Genomic DNA, 25,844 nt, shown 5'->3' on the forward strand with positions numbered 1-25,844 from the left:
TTCACATGTAAAGGTCTCAGAGCTGCCCGTGGAGACCTTTCATGAGCTGTGCCTTATCTAATTTGTTGTCAGCCAACAGCGTGTTTCTATCTGCCTCCCTCCTCCTCTTCCTCCTCTCTATAGAGTTTGAGCTCTTTCCTTTTGTTGTTCCACGCAGCCCATACAGTCCAGCCCCTTCCCCCTTCTCTCCTTCCCTCTCTCTCTCTCTCTTTCTTCCACCCATCCTCCCATCTCTCCCTTACTGGGTTTCATTCGTGCAGGGTGACGCCAGTCTCTCTCACCCCGCCCCGTTCAACTCAGTCCACTGCGTTCATTTCATTCCTGCTCCCATTCCGCGCATATTTCGCATCCTTGGAGAGACGCTGCGCATTTTACGCACTCAGCGCGCCCGGAGCCTTCATCAGAGGGAAAGCCACAGGACGCCTTGGAGTTGCCGGTGCGCTTCCCACTGCTGTAGCGGCTCGGATTTGTGGAAAAGTGTGGGAATAGATCCTAACAAGGGGCGTATTAGCCGAGGTAAGTTCCCCGAGGAGGAGTCCCTTCTCCCGGCAGCCTGTGCGTCTGAACGGCTCCGGTCGCTTAGCTTATTTCTAACAACAACAACAACAACAACAACAACAACAACAACAACAACATACATACATAAAACCCCCAAAGTGATCACTGGAAGTGGAAATAAAGCACTTCTGCTTTCACTGCAAGGCTTAACAACACAGTGTGTGGATGTGTAACAAGTCCAACAAGCTTTGGTCGTGTTGCGTCTCAAAGAGAGAGAGAGAGAGAGAGAGAGAGGGATGACGCTTTTACTACTTCTATTTCTATTCTCCACACACAAACCAGGATTCCCGACCTTTAGGAAGAGGAATATCTGTGTGTAAGTGTAAGTTATCCAGGCGTAACAGTTGTGCTTCCATGCGAGAGAGCAGAGAGGGATGTGGAGGCTGCAGGGCAGCCAGAGGAAGGCAGAGGGAGGCTGGGAAGCAGCTTAACAAAGCTGGGAGTGAATGGGAGACTTGTTGCATCGGCACAGGCTGCAGTGGGAGACACAGCTAGGCCACAGGCTCACACACACACACACACACACACACACACACACACACACACACACACACACACACACACACACACACACACACACACACACACACACACACACACACACACACACACACACACCGATGCTTTCCTGACACACCTTTTCCCCCATTCCTGCTGACATCACACATGATACATTCACAGCAATGTTGACATTTTTTTAAAGTGACCATAACAGACCATGACACAGCTAGAAATACATGGAAATGAAAACGGTATCAAAAATATGTTAACATTTTCCTCAGCTGATAAAAACTAAAGTATAGTTTCATCACATGTATTAAAAAACAACATTAATACCATCATAAATGGTAATTGAATCTCTCTCTTTTTTTTTTTTTTTTTTTTTTAAAGTGCATATAACCATATCTTAACAGATTTAGTGGACTAAAATCATGATGTCATTGAGTTGATTAAAGCTAGACTATAACTAAAGGCTATTCATACGGTTGTCGTATCAATAAACCAACATTCTATCCGTACGCAGCGCCCCTATTTGGCCAGTTTAGGTCGCGTAATAGGTCAGTCATTGGCCAGTTTAGGTCGCGTGACTAAGACTAAGACTAAACCTAATCCTAACCCTAACCTCTAATCCTAAAACACTGTCCGTACAACAACCGTACAAATAAACACTTTCATGACTAAATGTGGACTAAAACTAAGTTGCATTTTAGTCAAAAGACTATGACTAAAGCTAAATGAAAATTTGCTGTGGAAATCAACACTGACTCACAGCCACTAACTCAATATCTTCTGATTTCAAATGACGTTTTTTAAGTAACAATAACTAAACCATCGGTTATTTTCATCAAGTGATCAAAACACAATTATAATTTACATATAATTTAATATAATATACAGCTGAGGAAGGGCGATAATATCTAAGTATGAAAGTATATCAGCCTTGTGTATGTTTATAATATTAATTAATGTATGTAATGCAGGAACACAAGTTTTGAAAACTGTAGGTGGGAGATAATAAGTGCTACTACATCCCACTCCCTTTTCGAGCAGTGTATTTATATTATCTACAATATTTATGTAAACACAATTCATTATTATTATTATTATTATTATATCATGTACAAATGGAGAAAAATATGTACACATACTACTAAAGCTTTTTCTGTTTGTATTAAATTGCTCGATATAAAAAGTAAATGAATAATTTTGTCACATGTATTAAAAAAACATGAATACCATCTTATATTAGGTTGATGAATGGAAATTGAATTAGAAAAAACTGCATAAACTCTCATGCTTTGTATTTTAGTCGACTATATCGAACAGATTTGGTCAACTAAAATCACAATGTCACTTAGTTGACTAAAACTAGACTGTAGCTGAATTAGACCTGATGACTAAATGTGGATTAAAACTACTGGTAAGTTACATTTTAGTCAAAAGGTTATGACTGAAGCTAAATGAAAATCAACACGGATTCACAGCCACTAAATGACCGTTTCATGTTCTAAATCTAACCAGTGTGTGGTCACTCTCCATCAGCCTTCATAGCTTTTTAACTCCTTATGCCAGCGTCGAGCTGTGCTTTCTGCCTCCTTTTAAATATTGATTAAAGGACTGCTCTTGTCCTTTATAGCTGCAGATCTGTGGGAAAGGCAGACCAAACCACAATGTCATTATGTAAGAAAATTACAGCCTATAGGATGAAACGCTGTAGATGCATTAATGCTATAATAGTAATCTGGCTGTCAGGCAGGAGGGACGCACACACACACACACACACACACACAGATTTAAACACTCTCTCTGATGTCTTAATTATTACTTTATAGAAATGTCAGGAGATCATAAAAATGTCCAAAACTAAACATGTTAATCGTAGTTGCTGTTTGTTGATGAGATCACCTGTTGACGTGCAGTAGAGAGAAATGTTGAATTTTTATATTTTTATCTATTTCTTTCTCCACAAATATCCCTAAAGAAAAAGAAAACCACAGCTTACTCAACCCCCAATTTCACTCATTTATTTATTTATATTTTTTAAATTAAATGTAATCTTTATGGCTTAGAAAAACTTAAAATAGGTTTTTTTTCTTCTGTTAAACACTGACCAACAGTTCTGACAGAAAAGGAGATGTTTATTCCAATAAATTAGATCTGGCAACCCTGCATCTCTGATCAGCTTTTATCAATATCTGGCAACACTTTGTGAAGCATCAATTTGACTTTTATATATATATATATATATATATATATATATATATATATATATATATATATATACAGTATGTATAATGGTGTATGTTTCCTTTTGAGATTTCACTTGTTTGTGCAAATTTGGGTTTCAGAGTTTTGGCAGCTGAGCTCACATACAAACAAGTATAAAATATATTTTAACAGTTTTTTAAATTAATGTTTTTAAAAAACTAAAATTGTAACAGAGAAAGCGGCGAGTCTTTGTGTGTGTGTGTGTGTGTGTGTGCGTGTGCGTGTGTGTCATTGTCTTTGCTGTGTCTGGGCCTGTACACAGCTTTGTCAGTCACTCTGGGCAAACAGCCTCCACTTTCCTCCCCTTTTCTTTTCCCCTGTAAACCACCCACCCACCCACGCCTCTCCCTCTCCCTCTCCAGTCCGTTGACATCTGTTTTGAGTGCTCCGTGCACCTGTAGAGGCCAAGGAAGTGTGTGTGTGTGTGTGTGTGTGTGTTTGTGTTGATGTGTAAGTGAGTTTGACGGGGAGGGAGGGAGGTGTAGAATGCAAATCCAGGCATTTGTTCTGGGTTTAAGCAACACAGACTGACTAACTAACGACCATTTGGTGTGCGTACACACATCTTATTTGTGTGTGTGTGTGTGTGTGTGTGTGTGTGTGTGTGTGTGTGTGTGTGTGTGTGTGTGTGTGTGTGTGTGTGCCCTATTGTTGCAGCAGCAACAGGCGTCAGTGGATGAGGACGCACCATATGGCCTGTGTGTGCTTTAGTCACAACCGCTGTGTATGTGCACGTTTGTCTCTGTGTGTGTGTGTGTGTGTGTGTGTGTGTGTGTGTGTGTTTGTCCTTCTACTTCACCAGTGCTGTAGCAATATGGTGGCTTTTTGGAGGGACAGGCTCCACGCTGCTGTGCTCCCAGTTGTTTCACTCACTGTCACATTTGTAGTCGTGAGACCAAAATCCAGCTCCAGCTCTGGGATATGTTGTTGTTTTTTTTTTTTTTTTTTAAAGTGCGACTAGAATTGTGTTCCTATGTGTATTTGGAAGAAGAAGAAAAAAAAAAATCACGACCATATCTTTGAGTAGTTACTGAGTGTTTTATGGTAACGCTATAAGCAACAGGTGATACAACAAAGACAGGGAAAGGTAATCTGCTCCTTTCTATATACGTACGTATGCTGCTGAGGGGCCTGTTGAAGGTTTACATTTAACTCTTTTTTTTTTTTAATTATAATACCTATAGAGGAATTACGTGGTGCATTTTGAAATGTGTAACTCTTTGAGGGCCAAATTAAAGGGAAGTAAAGCAAAAGTTGTTACTACCTTACTTTAAAGCATAAAGTTTATACTTCCTACTACTTTTTTCCATCATGTACAGGCTTCACCTGCAGGATTTTGTAACCATTTATTCTCACTTTTTTATTTTTAAACACTATTATTATTAATACTATTATTATTATTGTTATTATTATCATTTACATAGTGGTAAATAAACTGCTGAACACACGTTCATGTTTAAATTAAAATCAAATCAAATCAATTGAAAAGGGGTCATGATGAATGTAGTTAGAGTGGTATAGATACTCCACTAATAAATACTCACTGTAGAGACAAGAAATACCTACCGTAATAACCCTATACCCACAGTAATGTTGGGATTGTTGTGCAGATTAAAGAGAGTTAAAACAACCTGTGCACGCCTGGAAGTCCCTTTTGTGTTCAAGTGTGCAAAAATTATTACAATGGTACCAATTTCCATCCATCCATTTTCATACCCGCTTATTCCCGTTTAACAGGGTCGCGGGGGTCTGCCGGTGCCAATTTCCGGCTCTCATAGGGCGCTTGGCGGGGGTACACCCTGGACAGGGCGCCAGTCTGGTACCAATTTAAAAAGGAAAAAAAAACCAACTGAAAAGCCCCCCTACACTGCTGAAAATAGAGCATAGGGGGTGACATCACTCCATAGCAAAATTACGACGTCGGGGGCCCCTATGCTCAACAGTGGTGGCGAGAACCCTGATTAACTTAGTTTGACTCCCATTTCATGCTCTGATGTAATTTTTTTTTATCCTTTTTTTTAAAAAAAAAGAGAAAAAAAAAAAAAGGAAAAAGAGCTGTTATCAAAGCTGATAAACTGTGAATAATTAGTAGTGAGGGATTTAAAAATGGGTTGTTAAAGCTCACGCCTAATGAAATTTATAGAGCAGTGCTGGCTTGTTGATCGTTAATTCTGTGTGTGTGTGTGTGTGTGTGTGTGTGTGTGTGTTTAGGATGAGGAGGGGTATTGGAGAAGGAGAGGTTAGTGTGAGTGTCGTGGTGGTGGTTGTGGTGGGGGGCAGCCTTTGTTTAGGGGATTGTGGGGGGGGGGGGTGACAATAGGCATCCTCCTGGTTGGGCTTGGGAAGCAGGGGGTGCTGATGGTGGACCTGCTGGTTTCTTCATCCACTGCCAACCTGTTGGAATGACCCGACTCTGCGTTTTTTGTCCTTCACAATAGTTCAACAGTTTTATTTTGAGCAGACACTTTATTTTCCTTCTCAAGCCCCTGTTATTATATTTAACGTACAGGTGATGCAAATCTTGACTTTGATCCAATTGTCCACCTATCAATGATTTTCTGGTATTTAAAAGAAATGAACAGAAGAGCAGAGATGAAACAGGTTTTCAAGGGAAAGGAAACGTGGCTTCAGCTTCTCACACTAATGGTGTCTGTATTTTAAAACACACACGTGTGCATTGTGTGGGTCAGCAGCAGGAAAGGGAGGAAAACGTGTATTGACGCCGTGATGTCGGCTGTTTACTGGCTTCCTTTTCTGTTCCACAGCCACAAATAAAAGACATAAAGAAAGAAATGTTATGTTGTCTTAGGTTTATCAGGATTACAGTTGTATACATTATTAGCAGACAGACCTGTTGTTTTTAGCCTAATCTGTTTAAAGAGCCCAATACGTTTTAGTTTAAAAACTAACAGATCAAATCCCTAGTGTTTCAAGACAAACATTAATACGTTTTTGTTTTTGTCACACTGTAGAACTTTTGGAAAAGAACTTCTAATTAAAAAGAAAATCCTGGAAGATGATATTTAGTTTTATTTACACAGCTTCAATAACTGAAATAAGTTTAACCCACTCACAATCAGAGAGAACATACACACTTAGGGCTGGGCGATGTATCAAGATTCAAGATATATCTAGTTTTCTATTTTGGGGTATTGCAATGTCGCCTATATTGATAAATTCTTTTTTTTTTATAGCTTACTTTGTTTTAAAATGCTTATTTTCGGGGTCACTGCTTTCTCTACATCAGCATTAAAAAGCACAGTTAGAGGAATTCTGAGTGCGTCCTAACCCAGACTTTTCCCTAAAGAAGCCATACTACAGAACTCACTCACACGTGCTGTCCTTTATAGGAGAAAAAGACAAAAGTGCCACCTTTTATGCAACTGTTTGTTAATACATGTGTCTGTGTGGCATTTTGCATCAGCAAATTTAACCAAGAATTGTCTTCCTGTTAAGACTTAATTTGAATTAAAATTATCGAGATTTATACGTAGATATCGCCATTTTGAGAAAAAAGTATCAAGATGCAAGTTTTGGTCAATTCCATAATGTTGTATTTTCGAGGCAGCTTTGCTAACTAGTGAATCGGGTGATTTATTTTTGAATATCAAATAAATATGTTGAAAACAAGTCGGTCATTAATATTTCTGTTGGCATTTACTCACTCTTTAAAAAAAAAAAACATGATTAAAACTGCTCTCATTTCATGGCATGACAACAATAAATGGTAAAAATATGGTTTTTGTCTTAAAGTTGAGTCACAATCCATGTTTTTATAATGTATCATGTTAGCTTGCCATGAATAATCCCAGCATTTTCAGCAGATGAATGGATGAGGCCAGCTCACTGTTTATGGGAAGTCTGATTCAGCCCTTGTATATCCTGACCTCCACAGGAAGTGAGCAGGACGTCTAGATTTCAACTACTTGTGGACTTTCCCAAATCCGGGGAGTTGATGAAAAACAGCCAGCAGATGGGAAGACTGCTGGCTTTTGTTTCCACTTTACTGTTGTGTTCATGAGCCACATTGAAAAACAGTCTTTTACGCTACATTAGTCCTAATTTACTGTTGTTTTATAGTCTTCTATAATTACACATTAGAAATATCGTATTGAGTGCCAGAAACTACAGGTTTTTAAATACAGAGTTTGTTTCATAATATTCTCCTAGACGTTTAGCTAATAGTCGTTAGCAGGAAACACTGAACATTACAAAACTATCTTGTTTACTTTCACACAGTCAGTGGCACTGTTGGGTTTTCACATGTTCAAACATGGCCTCTTCACTCTTTCTTAACTTAATACAGCTTTTCACAATTTAAACCCTCTGCTATTTTTAGGATCTTTAGTGCTTAGCTAATTAGCTTTTTATTTTTTTTTATTTATTTATTTATTTATTTTTTTTTTTAAAAAACCATCACCAGCCCTCCCTAAGGAAGGGTAATACTGTACATCTTTTATTATAGGGAGGATATAAAAAGGGAGAGCAGTGTTACACCTAAGTGGAGGGGGAGGGGGAGAGGAAAGGGAGCGGGGAGGAGAGACTCAAGATAGGAAATATAAAGGGTGGGGAAGAATAGATTGTTTTACAGTGAGGGTGAGATGTGAAGTTGTAGAACATATTGTGCTCATTATGTTGTGTAATCAAGCCAGTATAGTGACAAGTGTGAAGCTTAGCTATAATGGTGGTGGCTGTGGACAGGGGGAATGAGTGAGTGGTAGTACCTAAAGCAGGTATTTGGGATTAACGTGTCTAAAGTTAAGCCCAGTATGAGTTTTATTCCACATTCCAAGGCATGCCAGTGCATCGTAGACCAGTATATGTGCAAAAACCGTGACCGCAAACCCAGGAACTGCCCCGGGCCCACAGATGCAGCCAGACCAGCAGAAAGAGTGGGGGCCAGGCAGCCCCAGGCCACCCCCCCACAGCCAAGCAACCCCCCAGACGCCCCCAAGATCCCAGGCCGAGAGGCAGCCACCGCCCCCAAAATGCTAATTAGCTTTTTAGCTAATGCTAATACCAACCAGGAATTTGGGAAGTTGGGCTTACGTCACAGATGACATTAGCATTAGTAAATCACTGGGCGCCATCTTAAAAATTGGGTAAAACAACTCGTTGGCCTTCTGTTTGTCTGATATCAAAAACGTATTTATTCCAATAAAGGAGTGATTTATTTTCCGGTATGGCATACAACTATCAAGAAACACTACCAGAAGAGGCCAGGAGACAATATAAGGCTAAAGCCCTATTCACACGGGTTAAGTATTATCTGGAGACCCCATGTAATAAATAAATGAACCCCCAACGTCTGCTTTTTATGCGGCACATTTGCACTGGATAACCGAAGCCTGAGATTTTGTTGACATTTACGGACATCTGAAAACGTGAAACAGTGTGAGTTGATGTTAAAACAACTTTGCAGACTTTTGACCACAGCTTGGTGCTGTTACTGCTAGCGCTAGCCAGCTGTATTAAATAAAAGGCTACAAACGAAAAAGAAAAAGATTCTTACCTCACAGTGCAAAGCACGACGTGATGTACCATTTGCTTCTGATATTGCTCCTTCTCTCTTTGTTGCCGTTTGTTACGGGCCGATAAGGTTTTGCTGGCCCGCGACCCATAAGGTTTTCTAAACACTCCAATGCAGCCTCCATTCTTTGCCATAAGTAAATAAACATGCGCTCCGGTGTCACGGTCTGAGTTTACCTCGTACTGATATCAATTATGAGCATATATGCGCATGCAACCCTAAACTTAACCTTAACCCTAAACTTAACCTTAACCTTTACTCTTAACCCTAACTAGGAGTGTGACGATATCTCGATACGGCGATATATCGCAATATTTTTTTCGCATGATCGATTATGGATATGCTCGCTAAGTGTTAAATTTATTTATTTTTTTTTCTAAAAATCTTTTCTGCTTTTTCACTAAAATGTGCAGGTAGGTCTTTATTTGTCACTGTTTGTTGAAGGAACCAATATTTTGTTTACTGGAATATTGCACTGTAATAGTGTCACTTATTGGTTTACATTGGTATGTTGACACTTATTTACAGAAATGTTGCATTAAAATAGTGTCACTGTTCATAGGACACTATTTCAATTTATTGTCTTTCAGAGATATGAAATGAAAAATTGTATTTTTTCACTTAATTTTTTTTTTTTGTTATGTCAGATTATCGTAGATTGATTTCTGAACAAAATATTGATAATCGCAGTATCGTCATATCGTGAGATAATTGTTATCGTGAGCTTTGTATCGCGTATCGTGAGGTATCCAGAGGTTCCCACCCCTAACCCTAATCCTAATCCTATAAACTAATACTGTTCACTTTCAAAACAAAAATAAACAAAACTGAATTATTGTTTTTTCTTTTTAGCAAAAATTCTTTTTCCGGTTGTGCGCATGCTTAATAGGTGCTGATTTGTATGTCAGTAATATTGGCATTTCTGTATTTATAATGTTCATATTTACTCTGCATCACAACATAATTATCTTTATTTTATTGCTGCAAAAAAAAGATGTTTTCGGTAACGATAGAAGAAGTCAGAGCAGGAGAGGAAAATGAGGTCTCCTTATACACTGGTGATACTGGTGACACTGGAAATAACACAGCAAGGGCAATGGTGCGATAACACGGCCCAAAGTTAACTGTTTTGTTCTCTGGCCCTGGAGCCTAAATATACAGGGATAGGATTCAGTGCACACACAGCGGTCCTGAACAGGAAAAAGTGTGTGGAAAAGATGAATGAAGGGATGCAGCTGTCTCATACACCTTCCTTGATTTTCATTTTTTTCATTTAGATTTTCATAACTGGGCTACGGTGTAAACCGGAAAGAAGAGCTGCTGATAAAAACCAGTTCTCTCCTTAAATAACCTGTAAGCCAGCATCATGTTTAGAAGATCCAGAGCCGATGCACTCCCTCCCTGCAGACTGGCATCAGTCTAAATACAGCAGAGCCCAAGTTTTAATGGAGCGCAGATGGAGAACACAGTTCAGGAGATAATTCGTTTTGCATGTTAGTGTTTTTTTTTTTGTTGAGGAAAGCTGAGCCTGTATTTGCTGTGGACGATGTACAGTACGAGAAAAAGATGGAGGTCAGTGCACTTCGCTTGAGCTCACGTTGCCATGAATGTTGCACCAGGAGGTGTGTGATGATGAGACCAACACAGGCATCCATGCATCACATTGGTCTCTGTCTATCTTACCATGTTCACACTTATTAAAATGGTGTTGGTATTATTCAAACCTACCCAGGCCCTTTTTTTCCCCCACTGGTGGAGAATGTTGTCTCCGACTGGCAACATGTGACACACACACACATATATACAGAAAGAAAAAGCTGACTATGGCCAGCCTGACTCAGCAAGAAAATAAATAAATAAAAAATGGACAAAGAATGACCGAGAAAAGGCGAACCACCGACAGAGGAGCTGCTGGCTAAACCTTTTACCGTCACATTTTCAGGAGGAAAAAAAGCACTTCACTGTATCAGTGTGCAATCTGCGACCAATTACTGTGTGTGCATAAATGGTAATGCTTCTGAGAAGAGATGGTGAAATAATGAGGAGTGCATGCTGTGAATCACAGCCTCTTCCCCGCGTACAAAGCAAGTCTCCCTCTCACTTTTTCTGTCTTACTTAAGTGTGTATTAGTCCTGGGAAAGGAGAAAAGAAGCCTGGCTGGTTTCTCTTCACTGGTTTTGCCTTTTCTTTCAGCTCCATGAATATCGGCCTTTGTTTTATTTTTGCTTCCTTAAAATTAGGTCAGTACTAATCAAACCAACAGAGAATTTTGAATAAGGCCATATTTTGTTCTCTCCTGCTGGCTCTGTGCAAGGAGAGATAATCAGTAATGGGTTCATAGAAATCTTCACCATGTGAAAATGCACAATGTGAGACAAAAATCTTTAGAAATGGGCGAAACAAAGCTGTATACGTGGGAGAGTTCGACATTAGTCATTTATTAGCATTACTGGTAAAGAAAGCTACAAAGTAGATCTTCATTGACCTTGTATGTTCTATTAAAAATGAAAGTGATTGATTTCTATTTGAATTTAAAACTTCTAAATATCAAAATATCTGATGCATACATGCTTACTATTCATTGCCACTGTATAGGTGTAGTGTTTGAAATCTATTTAATGCAAATAAGGTATTAGTTTCAGAGTTTGGACATGTTTGATATCACAATTATAAATCTTAGCAGAAAAAACTCACAATATAGTTTAATCAGCTATGACTATTCAACAAACCTGAGGGTAAATCCATGTAAAGGTGGACTGTCTAAATATAGATATAGAAAAATAGATATGAAACTCTTCCAATAAGTAAACATTTGTGATGATCATCCATGAATTTGTGACAAAAACTATAAAATCCATTGAAATTCCACCACTTAAAGGCGATCAGTTGCTAGTTACATTTATCGAAATAAAGGGTATCCTGATTCGATATTGATATTGGATATTGGACCGATATTAGGGAAAAAAAACAGTATGATTTTATCAGGCCTGCTCCTAAATTCTTTGTTACATAATTGTTTTTTATTGGATTTATTGAGTATTGATTTATTTTTTAGGGTCTTCTAATCATTTTTTTATTCATTTGATTTAATTAGAGTATTCTTATGGGTTAGGGTTATTTTTCAGGGTTTTCTAATTTCTTTTTTTTCTTCTTGTCAATTATAGAATATTCCTATGTTTAAGGTAAACTAGTAGTTATTATTCCAATTATGAAATAACAAATCAATATAAATATATGTATATATTTTTTCTGAATTTATTGAGGTTATTTTTTGAGGTCTTCTAAACAGTTTTTTATTCATTTGATTTAATTGTCGAGTATTCTTACATTTAGTTAAACTAGTAGTTTTTTTTGAAACATACATTACATAATTTTGAGGTTTTTGGGAACTTACTTTATAATTTTTTCAGGGTTTTCTAATTTATTTATTTTTCTAGTCAATTATAGAATATTCCTATGTTTAAGGTAAACTAGTAGTTATATATATATAACTATTCATTTATTTTTTTGTCAATTTATTGAGGTTATTTTTCAGGGTTTTCTAATTTCAGTAAGTATTTATGTATAATTGTAGAATATTCTTATGTTTATGATCAAATTATATGTAGCCTAATGATTAATAATAAAGGTGTCAGATTTTTCCTCATACCTACTGTTGCTGACTGTTCTTCATCTATTTGAGTAAAATCCCCTGAAAATATGTGTGATTCATGCTCATATGATCGTATTGGATCAAAATAATATAATACGTAATTGGCCAGTTACCATGGCAGCAGCATTGGTTTTGTATCGGAGGTAAACAAAATATGTATCTGGAATTAACGAGTCAAAATATTACGATTGATAAACCTATTGTAGTATCATGATACTCCTGTGCTGTTTTATTTTATTTTAGATCAAAGTTGCACTGCTTCACTGAGTGTCACAGTTGGCTGAGGTGTATCAGATTTAAACTCACAGCTGGTGGCCACTATTTACACCTGTCCAAGCGCACATTTTAGATGACGTGCGTGGCAGCGTGAACCGATACAGTGAATACCTCTACTGAGAAGCGTAAATGTGTCTGGTATGCAGCGAGGATACTGGAGGTCTAGGCAGCAGCAGCCAAAGGCCCCCGTCCTCACAGGACCCCGTGTGTCAGTCGCCTGTGATGACCCCGAGTGTGGCTAATGCACGCCCAATCTCTAAAATACACACAGTGGTTGATTTCCTGTAGCTAAACAAGCTGCACATTTAACCATCCAATGCACTCAAAACAGCTCCTGGACACTAATGTTACTCATTTGTGTGTGGTGTTTTTTGTCTTGTAGGTTTTTTATCTTTTGGGCCAAATTTAAAGCGAAGAAAAAGGTCAACATTACTATATGGCTGGACGATATGGACTAAAACTCATATCTAAATTAGGGCTGGGCAATTTTGCCTAAAAAAAAGAAAAATTACAGTTTCAATTGTTTTTTTTCAATGCACTTAAAATGACTGCAAACATCGGATTTATTGTCAAAAGTGCAACTTTAATGCTGTGATTGTCCTCAAGAGTTAAAATGCATAAAACAATCCCAAAATAAAAAGTAAATGATTCTCTGTCATTCAACAATTTCAAACTTTAACCCAGGTTTAAGCAAAAGTGCAACAGCAACTCTAGAGTAGACTCATATTTTTGATTAAGAAATCAGATAACTACATATTTTATAACATCTAACATTACAAATAAAAGAATAATAAACTCTTCCCTTGGCTTACATCATAGTAGGAATAAAAAATTAAACATGCCTGTTGCACACATAGATCCTACTCAAAGGGTAAACACATGTAAACAAAGGGGGCTGGCTGACATCACGCTACTTTAACCCACAAAAAAGTCAGAAAAAACTGTTGTGGAAAAAATAAAAAATAAATTATATATATATATATATATTTTTATTTTTTTTTTAAACACAAATTTGCAAAATAAAAATCTTTTTTATCTACAAATTCGATAAATCAATTTTTTTTTGCCTAGCCGTAATCTCAATAGTTTTTCTCAAAATGGCGATATACAAAATTAATCTCGATATTTTTAACTCAATAAAGTCTGGCTAGGGTTAAGATTGCTGATGAAAAATGCCACACATTTGTTAACAAACATCGATGCCACTTTAGTGTTTTTCACCTGTAAGGGACAGCACATGTGAGTGAGTTCTGTAGTATGGCTTGTTTAGGGGAAGGTCTGGGTTAGAACGCAATCAGAAATCCATCTAATTGTGCTTTTCATGCTGTTCTGAGAAGTAGTAAAAGCAGCGACTCCTGTTTGACTGGACTCTATGAATAATATGTAATACTATGTGATTTGGACTTTGTGATTGTATACATAAAAAGAAGTTTAAAAAGAAGTGTGTATATATATATACAGTATATATCTCGATAATGGCGATATTGTCATTTTCTATATGGCCAAAATAGAAAACTTGATATATCTTGAATCACGATATATTGCCCAGCTCTAGAAAAACGTAGACATAACTATAGATTTTTAACCCACGCACATTTTTTAGTTGCTCTAAACTGGATCTAGTGCAATGGTTCCCAATCCAACTGATTTGGCTTCAGGACCCATTTATTTCTGTTAAAAAACTAACAAGAAATATATACAGAAATATAAATATCATCCAGTAACTGGAAACAGAAGAATTAAAGATTTCAAATCAAAGACAGTAAAAAAAGTCAGTAAATATCATAGTAGTTGGATGTGGAAAAAAAAAAACAAAAGTAAACTACAAAAGTGTACCAGTAAAGTAGCTATATAAATTAGTCTCCTTCAAAATAAAAACACAAGTTCTCTAAAAAAAAAAAATGTCCATGACCCACTGAAAACCTGTCAACGACCTATTTTTGGGTTCTCACCCACATATTAAGAATTCCTACCCTAGTCTAGAGTAAGAACAATAAAGCGATTGATTAGTTAAAACTATTTCTACCTGTTTTTGGTTAATAACATATAACACAAAGCCCAGTAGATACGTAGGTTTAATATTAATGTGGACTTTCAGGCTCTGCATGGACTCGTTTCTGACCTGAACCTAATCAGAATCACTGACTGAAGGTTTTCCAGTTACATGTAATAGATATTTCCAAGTTGTTCCGTTCTTTGTATCACGTTTCTCTTGGTTGTGCTGCTTCAAGTAGTGTATATTTATATAGCAGCTTTCACCCAGTCATAAATCAGTCATTGTGTGTACTGTGTTGCCAGGTTCAAAGAAATCTGCCGGAGGATTTTAAAATCAGCAGTGTAGATGTTTTTAAGTGGCCCTGTTGCTCTAACCAATCAGATTTTGAGTTGCCCATTCAAAGCCTGCGAGCAGGGACAATGTCTGTGAGTTGAAAGCAAAGGCTGAAGAGAATGAGGGTATTTGGTAGAAGATCTAGAATACATTTTCCTCAACCATTTTTCTCAGCAGAGGCTTAACGGACACTGTTGGAAAAGGTCAAACTCATATCTTGATATTTTATCTCAATGAAATCTGACCAGAAAGACAATTCTGGGCAAAATTTGCTGATGCAAAATGCCAAACAGGCACAATATATGTCACTTTTGGTGTTTTCTCCTATAAGGGACAGCACGTGTGAGTGAGTTCTGTAGTGTGGCTTGTTTAAGAGCGATATTATAATCTTCTATATCTCCAACATAGAAATCTCGATATATCTTGAAAATCGATATATTGCCCAGGTCTCGTCCTGCTTCTAAACCTGTCACAACATGAGGTACATGAGGACAACTTCATCTTTTTTTTTTTTTTTTTTTTTTTTGCAGTCCTCTTGGAGTTGCTTTGATTAATCATTTGTGCACATATTTTTTTGTTTGGTGCAAGATTTTGCATTACATTATCTTTGTAAAGTCAAGGTTTCATTTATTCAGATAACGTTTTTCATGAAATTTCTTATCTCCCGACATGTTTCGACTGTCAACTTCCAGTTCTGCTGATTGCCTTTGATGTTTCCTTTGAAGTTTCACTTCGCCTATCATTTTGTCTTCTTTTTCATCAGTATGTTAATATGAGGTTTTGTTTATTCAGACAAGTTTTTCAGGACTATTTATCTCCTGACATGTCAACTGCCAAAATTTTCTAAAAAACCTCAACTCAACATTCTATTCAAAGACGACAAAATGAATTTCATTGTATCTATTACATCATCTTCTATTGCCATTTTTACACCGGCTACCGGACTCAAAATGCCACTTACTTTGTTCTTCTTCTTGTTCTTGTTGTTGTGTACACTAGTTAAAACCGCCACTCCTCTGTTATTCGTGAACGGATCGGGCTGAAATTTGGTAGGTATAGTCTATGGATGTGTACGCATCGACACTCGGAGCCCGATTTTTGATTTGGGGCCCCCAAAAAGAGAAAAAAAAGAAAGTCGATTTCTCGTTTTTTTGCGAGTCAAATATTACGACGGTTGATGGAACCGAATAATTGGCACATACGAATATATAAATGGAGCCCATTTATATAGTGGTATGTGCAAATGATTTGGCGGCGCCAGGTTCTTCAAAGGGGGGGCAGGGGGCCCCATTTTGAAAATGACTACTGCTCTGTTAATGCTCCGAGTCATTTGACTGAATTCACAGGAACGTGGTACGTGCTATTCGTCGCGGAACAAACATGAAAGCAGAATAAAAAACAAGACTTTGCGTGGAGAACGATTAAAGAAAACTCTTTAATTCAGCCAAACATTGCAGAGTTCTGTGCATCATCTCAACCTCACCCTTCACATTAAAGTTGTCGTGAGTTATATTTCACAGTTTCAGGGTCATGAAAAAGAGAAATGCCAGTAGGCTAATTAAATAAATCAATTGATAATTCTAAATTACATGTTTTATTGTGTCCTTACATATTAAATATCATTTTATACTATCTATTATTCCCCAACAGGATATGTCAAATTCAGAGACAAATTTCATTATAGGGCTACATTGTTTGACATTACATTATTGTGTTTTTAAGTGCGTAGGAGTAGGGGGTACATAGCTTGAGGTTAAAGGTCTGAAGGGGTATGGGATTGTGAAAAGCTTGGGAACCACTGGTCTAGGTCATGTTGATAAGGCTGAATGAATCCTTTAAATGGTGGAATATCAATCTGCAACTCATGCTTAAATTCAGTTGAACATGAAGGGAAACCATTTCGCAATGAACTTCTCTAGAAATCTAAGGAGGATTCCTCCGCTGACGTCACAGTCAGAGTGCTGGATTTCAGCAGCAGCGGCGAAAGTGGAAAACACGATGTTATGAAAGATTACGGACAAACTGAGCATCGTTTGTCACTTCAATTACCAGATATCAGCATGATTTCTTTTTTCATAGAATAAGATGGTGTTGAAAAACACAAGATGTCAAAACTGGTGTCATGTTACCGTCAAGCTGTACTTCAGGTGAATTAGGTTTGTTCCTCGTATCCATATGTTCAGGAACGAAAGGCTTCACACTTGATTCCATTCACTCAGTTTGATAAAGAGTTGCACTTAAGTGACCTTAGCTTTCAGCTTTTACGCCTCTGCGGAGGTGGCTAACTTAGGATAAATGAAGCATCCCTGGGAGTGCGCGGATATTAAGCACTAGACGTATTTCACTGTAATACCAAATGAATACATGAATGAATACAGCACAGGCTGTGCCGGGAGAAGTAATAAACTATCATGCTGAATGTTTCCTCTGTTGCCTGCAGGCTTTTACATTAAAATATGGCAACACATTGTAAAGTGGAAAATTGTGAGCTTTGAGGATTATAAGAAAACCCTTTTGTGCCCGAGCAGTGTGTGCTTGTGCTGTATTTGTCAGTGTGATGTTGCATTGTTGTATCAGACGCGTGTGTTTGTGCGTGTATGTAAATCTTGGAAGCTGTTGAAAGAGATGCTGTGTTGTGCTGGGCAAAAGGAATAGACTAGCTGGTGATAATACAGTGAACTTGTGTAGCAGCTCGGCCCCCTGGAGAGACACACACACACACACACACACACACACACGCTGCAAACATTTGCACATCATAGCCTGAGCATTTCGTCACAGCCTGTTTTCAATATGAAGGAGGAGTTTCTAAGCACAAGCACCAAGGGCTCACGGTCCTGCAGCCAAAGAAGCAGAAGACGGCACAGAGGGAGGACATGTGGGTCCAAGGCAGCTGCAGGACTGTGGCTGGATGCCCCGTGTGTTCTCCTGAGAGCTGGCACTGACACCGTGAGGCCTGCTGTCCTGGCTGGAGTGGCCCGGGCCTGCCTGGTGACAGGGGAGGGGTGGGTGCCCTGGGTGCAGAGTTGTTGCTCAGTTGTCAGAGTTGATTGTTGTGTGACTAATGTCTCTCTCCAGCGTCCATCTGTTACTGGGCCCCTCTAGCCCTCACGACCCATGAGCTCCACTGCTCTACCATTTAAGCTCCACTTTTTTTGTCTACTTCTATATCAGACCATTAGGGCTGCATGATTATGGTTAAAATGATAATCAATAATTTAATCACCATAATTAATCACAATTATTCATTCTGTTAGGGAAAACAGAGATTTTATTTAACTAGTTTTTAGCTTTTCTTTTGCACTACAAACTGTTCACATATTGCTTTAAAGGGGCAGTATTATGAAAAATTCACTTTATAATGGTTTTACTACAGTGATATACATGCCTTTAGCCTCATTCAGGGGGCCACAGTGGAAAAAGTTTTGTTTCCACCCCCACTTGCTATTCCACATTTTGTAAAACGTCAGCTCCAAACGGGCGAGTTGGATTTTTCCTCCTCCTGACAATCCTAGCTCCACCTACCCTATAAGAATGTGAGCTCCTCCCTCTCAAACTACCTCACAGGTCAAACAAACATGGCGAAGTCAGCTTAATATCACAGTTAATATCTTTACGTTCAGTATATAGATAATCTAGTATAGAAAAACCGAAGAGCGCTCACAACAGTTTCACTTTTAGTAGCCGTTATACCACCTTGTATCGCCTCTATGGAATGATCTGACGTGTTTGTGACCTAATGCGACGCAGTGGTTGGACAAAACAATAGACTATCGTTTAAAATTGACTATTCCTGTGACCAGAAAAGGTGAAGAGGAGACGAAAGCAGCGTAGCAGCTCATTTGAGTGTTTGAAATGGCTGACTCAGCTGATAGTTGAGCGTTTACTTCCCTGCGGTGCAGAGAGAGCGGTTACAATCAGTTCCATTTCTAGTAGCCGTTTTACCGCCTCGTACGGCTTTTATTGGATGATCTGACGTGTTTGTGACCCAATGCGATGCAGCGGTCGGACTAAACAATGGACTATCGTCTTAAATGGACTAGTTCTGTGGTCAGTGTTTATGATTTACTGCTTCTGCTGTTGCTGCTGTGATAAACAGCATGTGTGTTTACGCCTGTTTTTCAGAGGCTAAAACTCCAGAAAACAGGAAAAAAAAACCTCAAATACTATGTTGTTGGGGTTCTTAGAACAAATGGAGATGGGTGAAAAATAGCATCATACTGGACCTTTAAACAAGAATAATAATAATTACCCAAGAATTTGAAATGTACAATGGGCTAACACCATAAAAAAAGACTTATGTCAACTTGTTACTGACCTCAGCCCATGTCAACCTCGCTGCAGGTTGGTCACTCGACCCAAAGCTGCTGAGCCGCTGAAGCGTTGCACGCTTGTTATTAAGGTATCTTAATAAGGCCTTGATCACGTGTTCGCCCCCTGGTGGTTGGCTGATTACTGGTGCAGATAAAGTGCTTGATTTGATATGCAGCAGAGCCCGCATTTTAAATGTAAACATTGCAGACGATCAAGTTAATTTAATGGTGGAGGACAAAATCATAATCCCGATTAAAATTTGATTAATTGTGCAGCCTTACCTACCATGGAAATGTACAGACAGACAAATGTATTTACATTTTTTTTTTAACTCTTTATTTACATTTTTTATGTTACATAAACAACAATATATATATCCTTGTAAATATAAAGTCCTTTCTCTTATAGTTCTTCATAGTTTATCCATTTGGTCCAGCTGTTTCCATTGACTGTATTTCCTCTAATATATTCATCCACTGAGTCACTGTTGATGGGTCAACTTTCAACCAGTTCTTCATTATGCTCTTTTTTGCTGCGATTGTCATTATTTTAAAAAGACAAACATCACATTTGGAAACCAAGGTAAAAAATCTTAGGATCAACAGGAATTTTAAAACACAGAACAACTTCGATTACATGTACGACGTCCCTCCAAAAGAATTGCATTTTTTAACATGACCAGAAGGTGTGCGAGTGGTCGGCACCTGCTTTTACATTGTTATGTTAAATACTGCAGCTGTCCTTAAATAGCGTAGCATAAAGATGTTTGCATTAGTGCAGCACTCATAGAACCAAAACCTCCTCTTTGCCAGATATTTGCAGTTATTCTGGATCATTGATCCTGATCATGGTAAGGCTGCTCAATGAATCGAAATTCGATTATGATTTTGATTATTACACCCAACGATTACAAAAATAACAATTGAGAAAAAATGATTATTAAAAAAACAACAAAAAGAAACTTTTTAAAAATTTTTATTTTATTTATTTTATTTTACATATGTTTTATTTGCTAAATAAAACAAACCCAATATTTTGGACATTTACAAATAATAAAACTTGGCACACACATGTTATTAATACTAACTTTGAGTTGTTTAATCCATGCACATGCAAGCTCCTCCCCTCCGCCCCACCCCTCTCAAAGGTGAAGCTAGCCTGCAGGCCAACACGAGGTAACTTGTTGCTAGTGGTCTTTGAACATGGCAGGAGAAACGCAGCAAAAATACTTGGTAAACGAGTGGCAAGTCATATTCTCTGATATGGGAACACTTTGGGTTTGATGATGAAGACGTAGAGCAAAGACACATCACGTGCAAGAAGTGTTTATGTTTTGTGCAAAAGTGAACATACTTGAATTGAGTGTTTGAAGGATTTTATTTATGTTTAAAGAATATAATTTATGTTTTTTTTTGTACCAAAAATAAATAACTTTTTGGTTGTCAAATAATTGTTTGAAAATTTGTGATTTGAATTATGACTAAAATAATTGTGATTTTAATTTTTTCTATAATCGAGCAGCCCTAGATCATGTTACCATGATTATTCACGCTTTAAAAGTTTGGAAAAAATTTCCATTTCCATTAATAACAATAAAATAGGTCTAAATGTAATGACACGCCCATTCTTTTGAGAAATCGCAATGAAACGCACAATCCGGATCCGATCCGGATGGTATTGAGAAACCGAGATGTGAATTTATAAAATTTTGCCAATGATGAGAAAGAGTGATTTTTCAATTTTTGAAACTGATCAAGAGTCAATATATTGATCCAGATCCCCTCAGAAATGTAATGAAATCTTCCAAGGCACAATGTCCATTTTTAGTTAAAGTTCTGTCGAAATCCGTTAAGTGTGTAATCCTGCCAACAGTTAAACAAATAAATAAACGCTAGTGAAAATATTATTTATACCTCCTTGGATATAAAAAAAAAAATACAACAAATAATATAATGTAGACCACGTTAACCCACAGAGCAGCACAAAGTCTTCTTTGACAATCTGAACTGTCTTACACGTGCTGCAGATATTTTTTTTTCAGATTTTATGATTCCTGTTAGACATCCTAAGCCTCATCAAAAGTTATTGTGGTTTTAGTAAGCATTCTAATGTTTTTAATCCAGCTCTGCAAAGTGCTTGCGGATATACCCGAAACTTCTTTATTTCAAAATAGACTGGTTTATCGCAATGAAGTACGAACATAAGGAGACCTTCTAGCTCTGTGTGCGCCCCAACAGATTATAAAATAAAATGAGAACATTGGAGACATCCAGACATTTTGCATTTGTAAGCTTGTTATTCGTTGATTTAGTATTAGCAGGACAAAGCTTCATTAAAAGCCAAAGTTGTATCACAGATGGGAAGAACAGCTTTTTGACGGGCAAGAAAAGGTTAAAAAAAGAAAGAAAAAAAAAAAAGGTTTCTGACAACCGCCAGACTTCTCACCTGCATGTGCAGCTGTTCTCCATTTTAAAAGGTTCTTAAGAGCTTTATTGCTCATTTGAGATCATTGTTTAGCTCTCTGGCCTCACAACCTAACTATTTTGGCGCCCTCCACTGCGTTTAGTGTAGTTTATGATTGAAACAGCAGCTGGTAAAAAAAGAAATTCCTTTAAAAGTTAAGTGACCCTGTATCTTAGATTAACTGCCTCCCTTTATATAGTAACCATCGTGAATCATCCTAGTGTATCCACAAGTTATAACTTTTTGATGAGAAAATATTTGTACCTTTCAAACTTACTCATTTAAAATGCTAAACATACAAATGCTCTTGAGAGAAGATTCACCACTCTAAACTTTAGAAAATATATTTCAACATTACATGCATGCTTTACACTGATACTGGAAAATGTACTTAGAAATTCATTCAGATAAACTTTTGTCTAAGCAACACAATGGCAAACTCTAGGCCCACTACTTTTATCCTCATGTTGTTGTTTTTTTACACCTTTTTTATGAGGCGGATTAGTCAAAGATGTTTTCAAAAAAGGGGATTTTCGGAAAATTGCAATGATACATTTTAAATTCTACGTGTTCGCCTGCAGCAACATAGCTGTTATTTGGGGGCGCTAACTTGCTATAGTTGTACTTTTAATAAAACTGACTCATTCTAAGAGTAGACAATCTAAATATATCACAATTTTAGTCTATATTTGTCACTTTTTATCAATTGCCCTCTGTCAAAAGGGTTAAAATGGCTATATTTTTTTTTAATAATGAATTCAATTCAACTTTATTTATATATCCCTAATTACAACAAAAGTCATCTCAAATCGTGAATGTATTATTAAATAATGAAAGTTGGTAGTAATCCTTCCATCTTCTAAACTTGCTAATAATCTAGTTTAAGTTCAGAAGTAAGAGTGTCCTGATCCTATATTGATATCATATATTGGTCCGATATCAAAAAAAACAAACAAGTATCAGATTATATGATATTATACTGTTGCTGCACTTGATCAGGCTTTTTTTAGCGGTCCACGCCACAAAATAAGTAATAAAAGTATGTATGACTCGTGCTAATATCGTACCGGATCAGAATCGGTATTGGCCAATACGGAATGTGGCAATATCGGTATTGTATGAGAAGTAAAACATCGGGACAACCCTAGTCACAAGGGTACTGGTTATTGTCCACACTGATACTGGGAGAAAAAGCCACCATGGATTGGGCTCCAGTCCATTACAGGACTCCATCTTAAGTCACTGACCATGAAGACAGTACTTCTGATCTTCGTACTCCTTTAATAATTAACTGCGATAAATTATTAGGAATGATTAGCTTTTGTTGTATAAACAGGTTTTTACACTAAAATGGGGATTATCAGAAAGAGGGTTAACTAATTGTTGCTGCTGGCTTTCCAGCAGCCTGTTCGAAAGAAAGAATCTTTGTTTGGAAGGAAAGTAGAGAGGAAGAAGCAAAGAAAGGGAGGTTGGAAGGTTGGAGGGGATAACGGAAATGAGGGTGAAACAGAACAGAATACGCTTGAAGAGAGAACCAGAGTGGACAAATCGGTAAAAGTAGCAGATCCCATTCATTACATGTTCCTGAATGCCAGAGCCAACGGATGTTTTCCTGTAGACTTGCAGCATTCTCCCCCAGGTGTTGTGAGACTATAGCTCCAGAGTGCTGCCAGGGTTAAAAAATGTGTCCAAAATATTGCCTGGTGCTCCACATGCTTCACTTTGCATGTGTGTGCACTCTCATGTTTAATTGTATTCATGTTTGCCAGGCTCAGACACACACACACAAACACACACATGAAATTCACACCACAGGCTTGTTCAGGCCGTGGCAAGGAAAAGTGCACGGGAAGTGTGAACAGTAGAGGACCAGACAAAATGACATGTGTTCGCCCAAGGGGCTGGCACTGTAATGGTGTGTGTGCGAGTTTGCGTTTGCGTGTGTGTGCACACATATGTCGATGTGTTACTGTGAAGTGCACTGTGCCAACCCTGCTGTTTACCGTGGGGGATTTCAGAAGAATTGCAGGCAGCTGGCAAGCCCCTTCACTTTTTTTTTGAACCAACCCTTCCTAAAACTGCTTTTAGCTGTGAGCAGCGCTTCACCGTTTGTCTGTCTGTCCCTCTTTTACTTGTGCATGTCGATTTGATGTAACACAACCGTTTAACAAAATAGGCAATTTCCATCCTAAAAAGAGCAGTAATTTCCCCCCCAGCAGCTGGGAAACATGCTCAAGACGCAGTGATTGGAACTTAAAGGTGCATTAGAAAATATTTTCTTGGTCTGGTCGCCAGCATGAATCACCAAAGATGCTGTAGAGACGACGAATGGCCTATTTCCATTTCATGTGCTCTATTTTGTAAGATTCAAGTCCGGATTGTGGTGATTACAGCTGCACATGGAACAGCTGAATTTAAAAGTAAAATCCAAGATTTTTTTCTCATTTGCAGTTTGCAGCAAAACACCCAACAATCATTTTGTTTTTTAAAGGTTCAATATAATGATCGACATTCATGCTTAAACCATTGACTCTTGGTTGTTGAACTATTGTACTTGTGTGTAGATCAGACTTGACATGCTACAATATGGACCAATCAGTTCACTGTTATACACCAAATGAAAAATACATTTCTTCTACTTGACTGTTGTTTCTAATGACAATAAAACTCATGTCAATGTCAGAAAGCCTTTATGCCTTATTGAGATCAGCAAATATTGAGTAGAAATACAAACGCTCTGGTTAAAGTTAAGTGTTCAAATTTAATGGTAGTGAGGCTAATCAAACTATACATTTCTCTTTATTAAAAGAACACAGAAACATTCCCTTTGCTTAGTCACAAAAATACATTCAAATCCGATGGTTTTAATGGAATAAAAGCATCTGGTTTTTGACAGTTTAATGAATATCAGTGCTCTGTGTAGCTGAATCATTAACACCACTTCTCTTTTTGTCATTTGCCTGTAGATCCCTGATGGTGGATTCTGGACAAAGTACCTGAGATCACAAGACTCCTTCATCTGCAGCATTTCGGGCTCCAATTACTCAAAAGGCAGTTTGTATTAAGCTTGAGTTTGTAGCCGTCTGCAGCTGTCTTTATTCAGCTACTATTAGTTATTTTACTCTCACTGTAGAAGTATATGCTTGGCAGCAAAACTTTGGAGTTGTTACCGAGTTGGAATCAGCCAGTTGAAAAAAGCTGCCAGTATGGAGCGTAGTAGCTGGAGCGGGAGTGAGAGTCCGGGGGAGGACATGGACAGACTGAGTGATTCAGGAGGGGACAAGACCATGGATGGGGATCCCGAAGGGGTCTGGAGCCCAGACATCGAGCAGAGTTTTCAGGAGGCACTTGCCATCTATCCGCCATGTGGAAGAAGGAAGATTATACTGTCAGATGAAGGAAAGATGTACGGTAAGTGAAATCCTGTAAAAGAAATATAATTATAATTCCTTTACATTGTGAAGTTACATCTTTCACATGTTATTTCAGTCACTCTGAAGCAAGATATAGAGACTCAAACCACATGTGGAGCTTTATATATTTGACTGAATGTTCCTAAATTGAAATCTGATTTATCTAAACATTGATTTTACCCAAAATCCCTTCACAATACATCTGGCTGGAGACTGTTGGTGTTTTGTCTGTTACTTTTTGTTGTTGTGCAGCTCTCAAAATAACTGATGTATTGATGCAATGAGTGACATTGGCCAGAGCAAAACACAACATTTTTCTGCACAGCGACGGGAACTCTAAACAAACTTGTATTTGACACTTAACTTTTTTTTTTGGTAACACATGAGGCTGGCATTATGCTGTCATTAGCATGAATAAGGTGTCATTTGCTAAATTATGACACCTGTGGACTTATGTTGGTATTTCTTAGGTTAGGAGGAGGGATCTAGTGAGATAAGGTAGGGTTAGGGTTCAGTGTTTAGGGTTAGGGATTAGGGGTT

At 37.9% G+C, this 25,844-nt stretch overlaps 1 protein-coding gene across 2 annotated transcripts in view; it reads left to right on the forward strand.

Moving 5' to 3' along the window:
• Positions 1–323: 323 nt before the first annotated feature.
• The window catches only part of LOC114464713 (transcriptional enhancer factor TEF-1-like), a 60,745-nt gene continuing 35,224 nt past the window's right edge, over positions 324–25,844 (forward strand). For both annotated transcript variants that reach the window (XM_028449198.1, XM_028449199.1), the window contains exons 1-2: positions 324–516; positions 24,858–25,302. In XM_028449198.1, coding sequence (XP_028304999.1) covers positions 25,098–25,302 — 205 coding nt within the window. In that variant the 5' untranslated portion in view covers positions 324–516; positions 24,858–25,097. The remainder of the gene's footprint in view (positions 517–24,857; positions 25,303–25,844) is intronic.

Source organism: Gouania willdenowi, chromosome 6 (genome assembly GCF_900634775.1).
Source record: "Gouania willdenowi chromosome 6, fGouWil2.1, whole genome shotgun sequence".
Taxonomy (NCBI): domain Eukaryota; kingdom Metazoa; phylum Chordata; class Actinopteri; order Blenniiformes; family Gobiesocidae; genus Gouania; species Gouania willdenowi.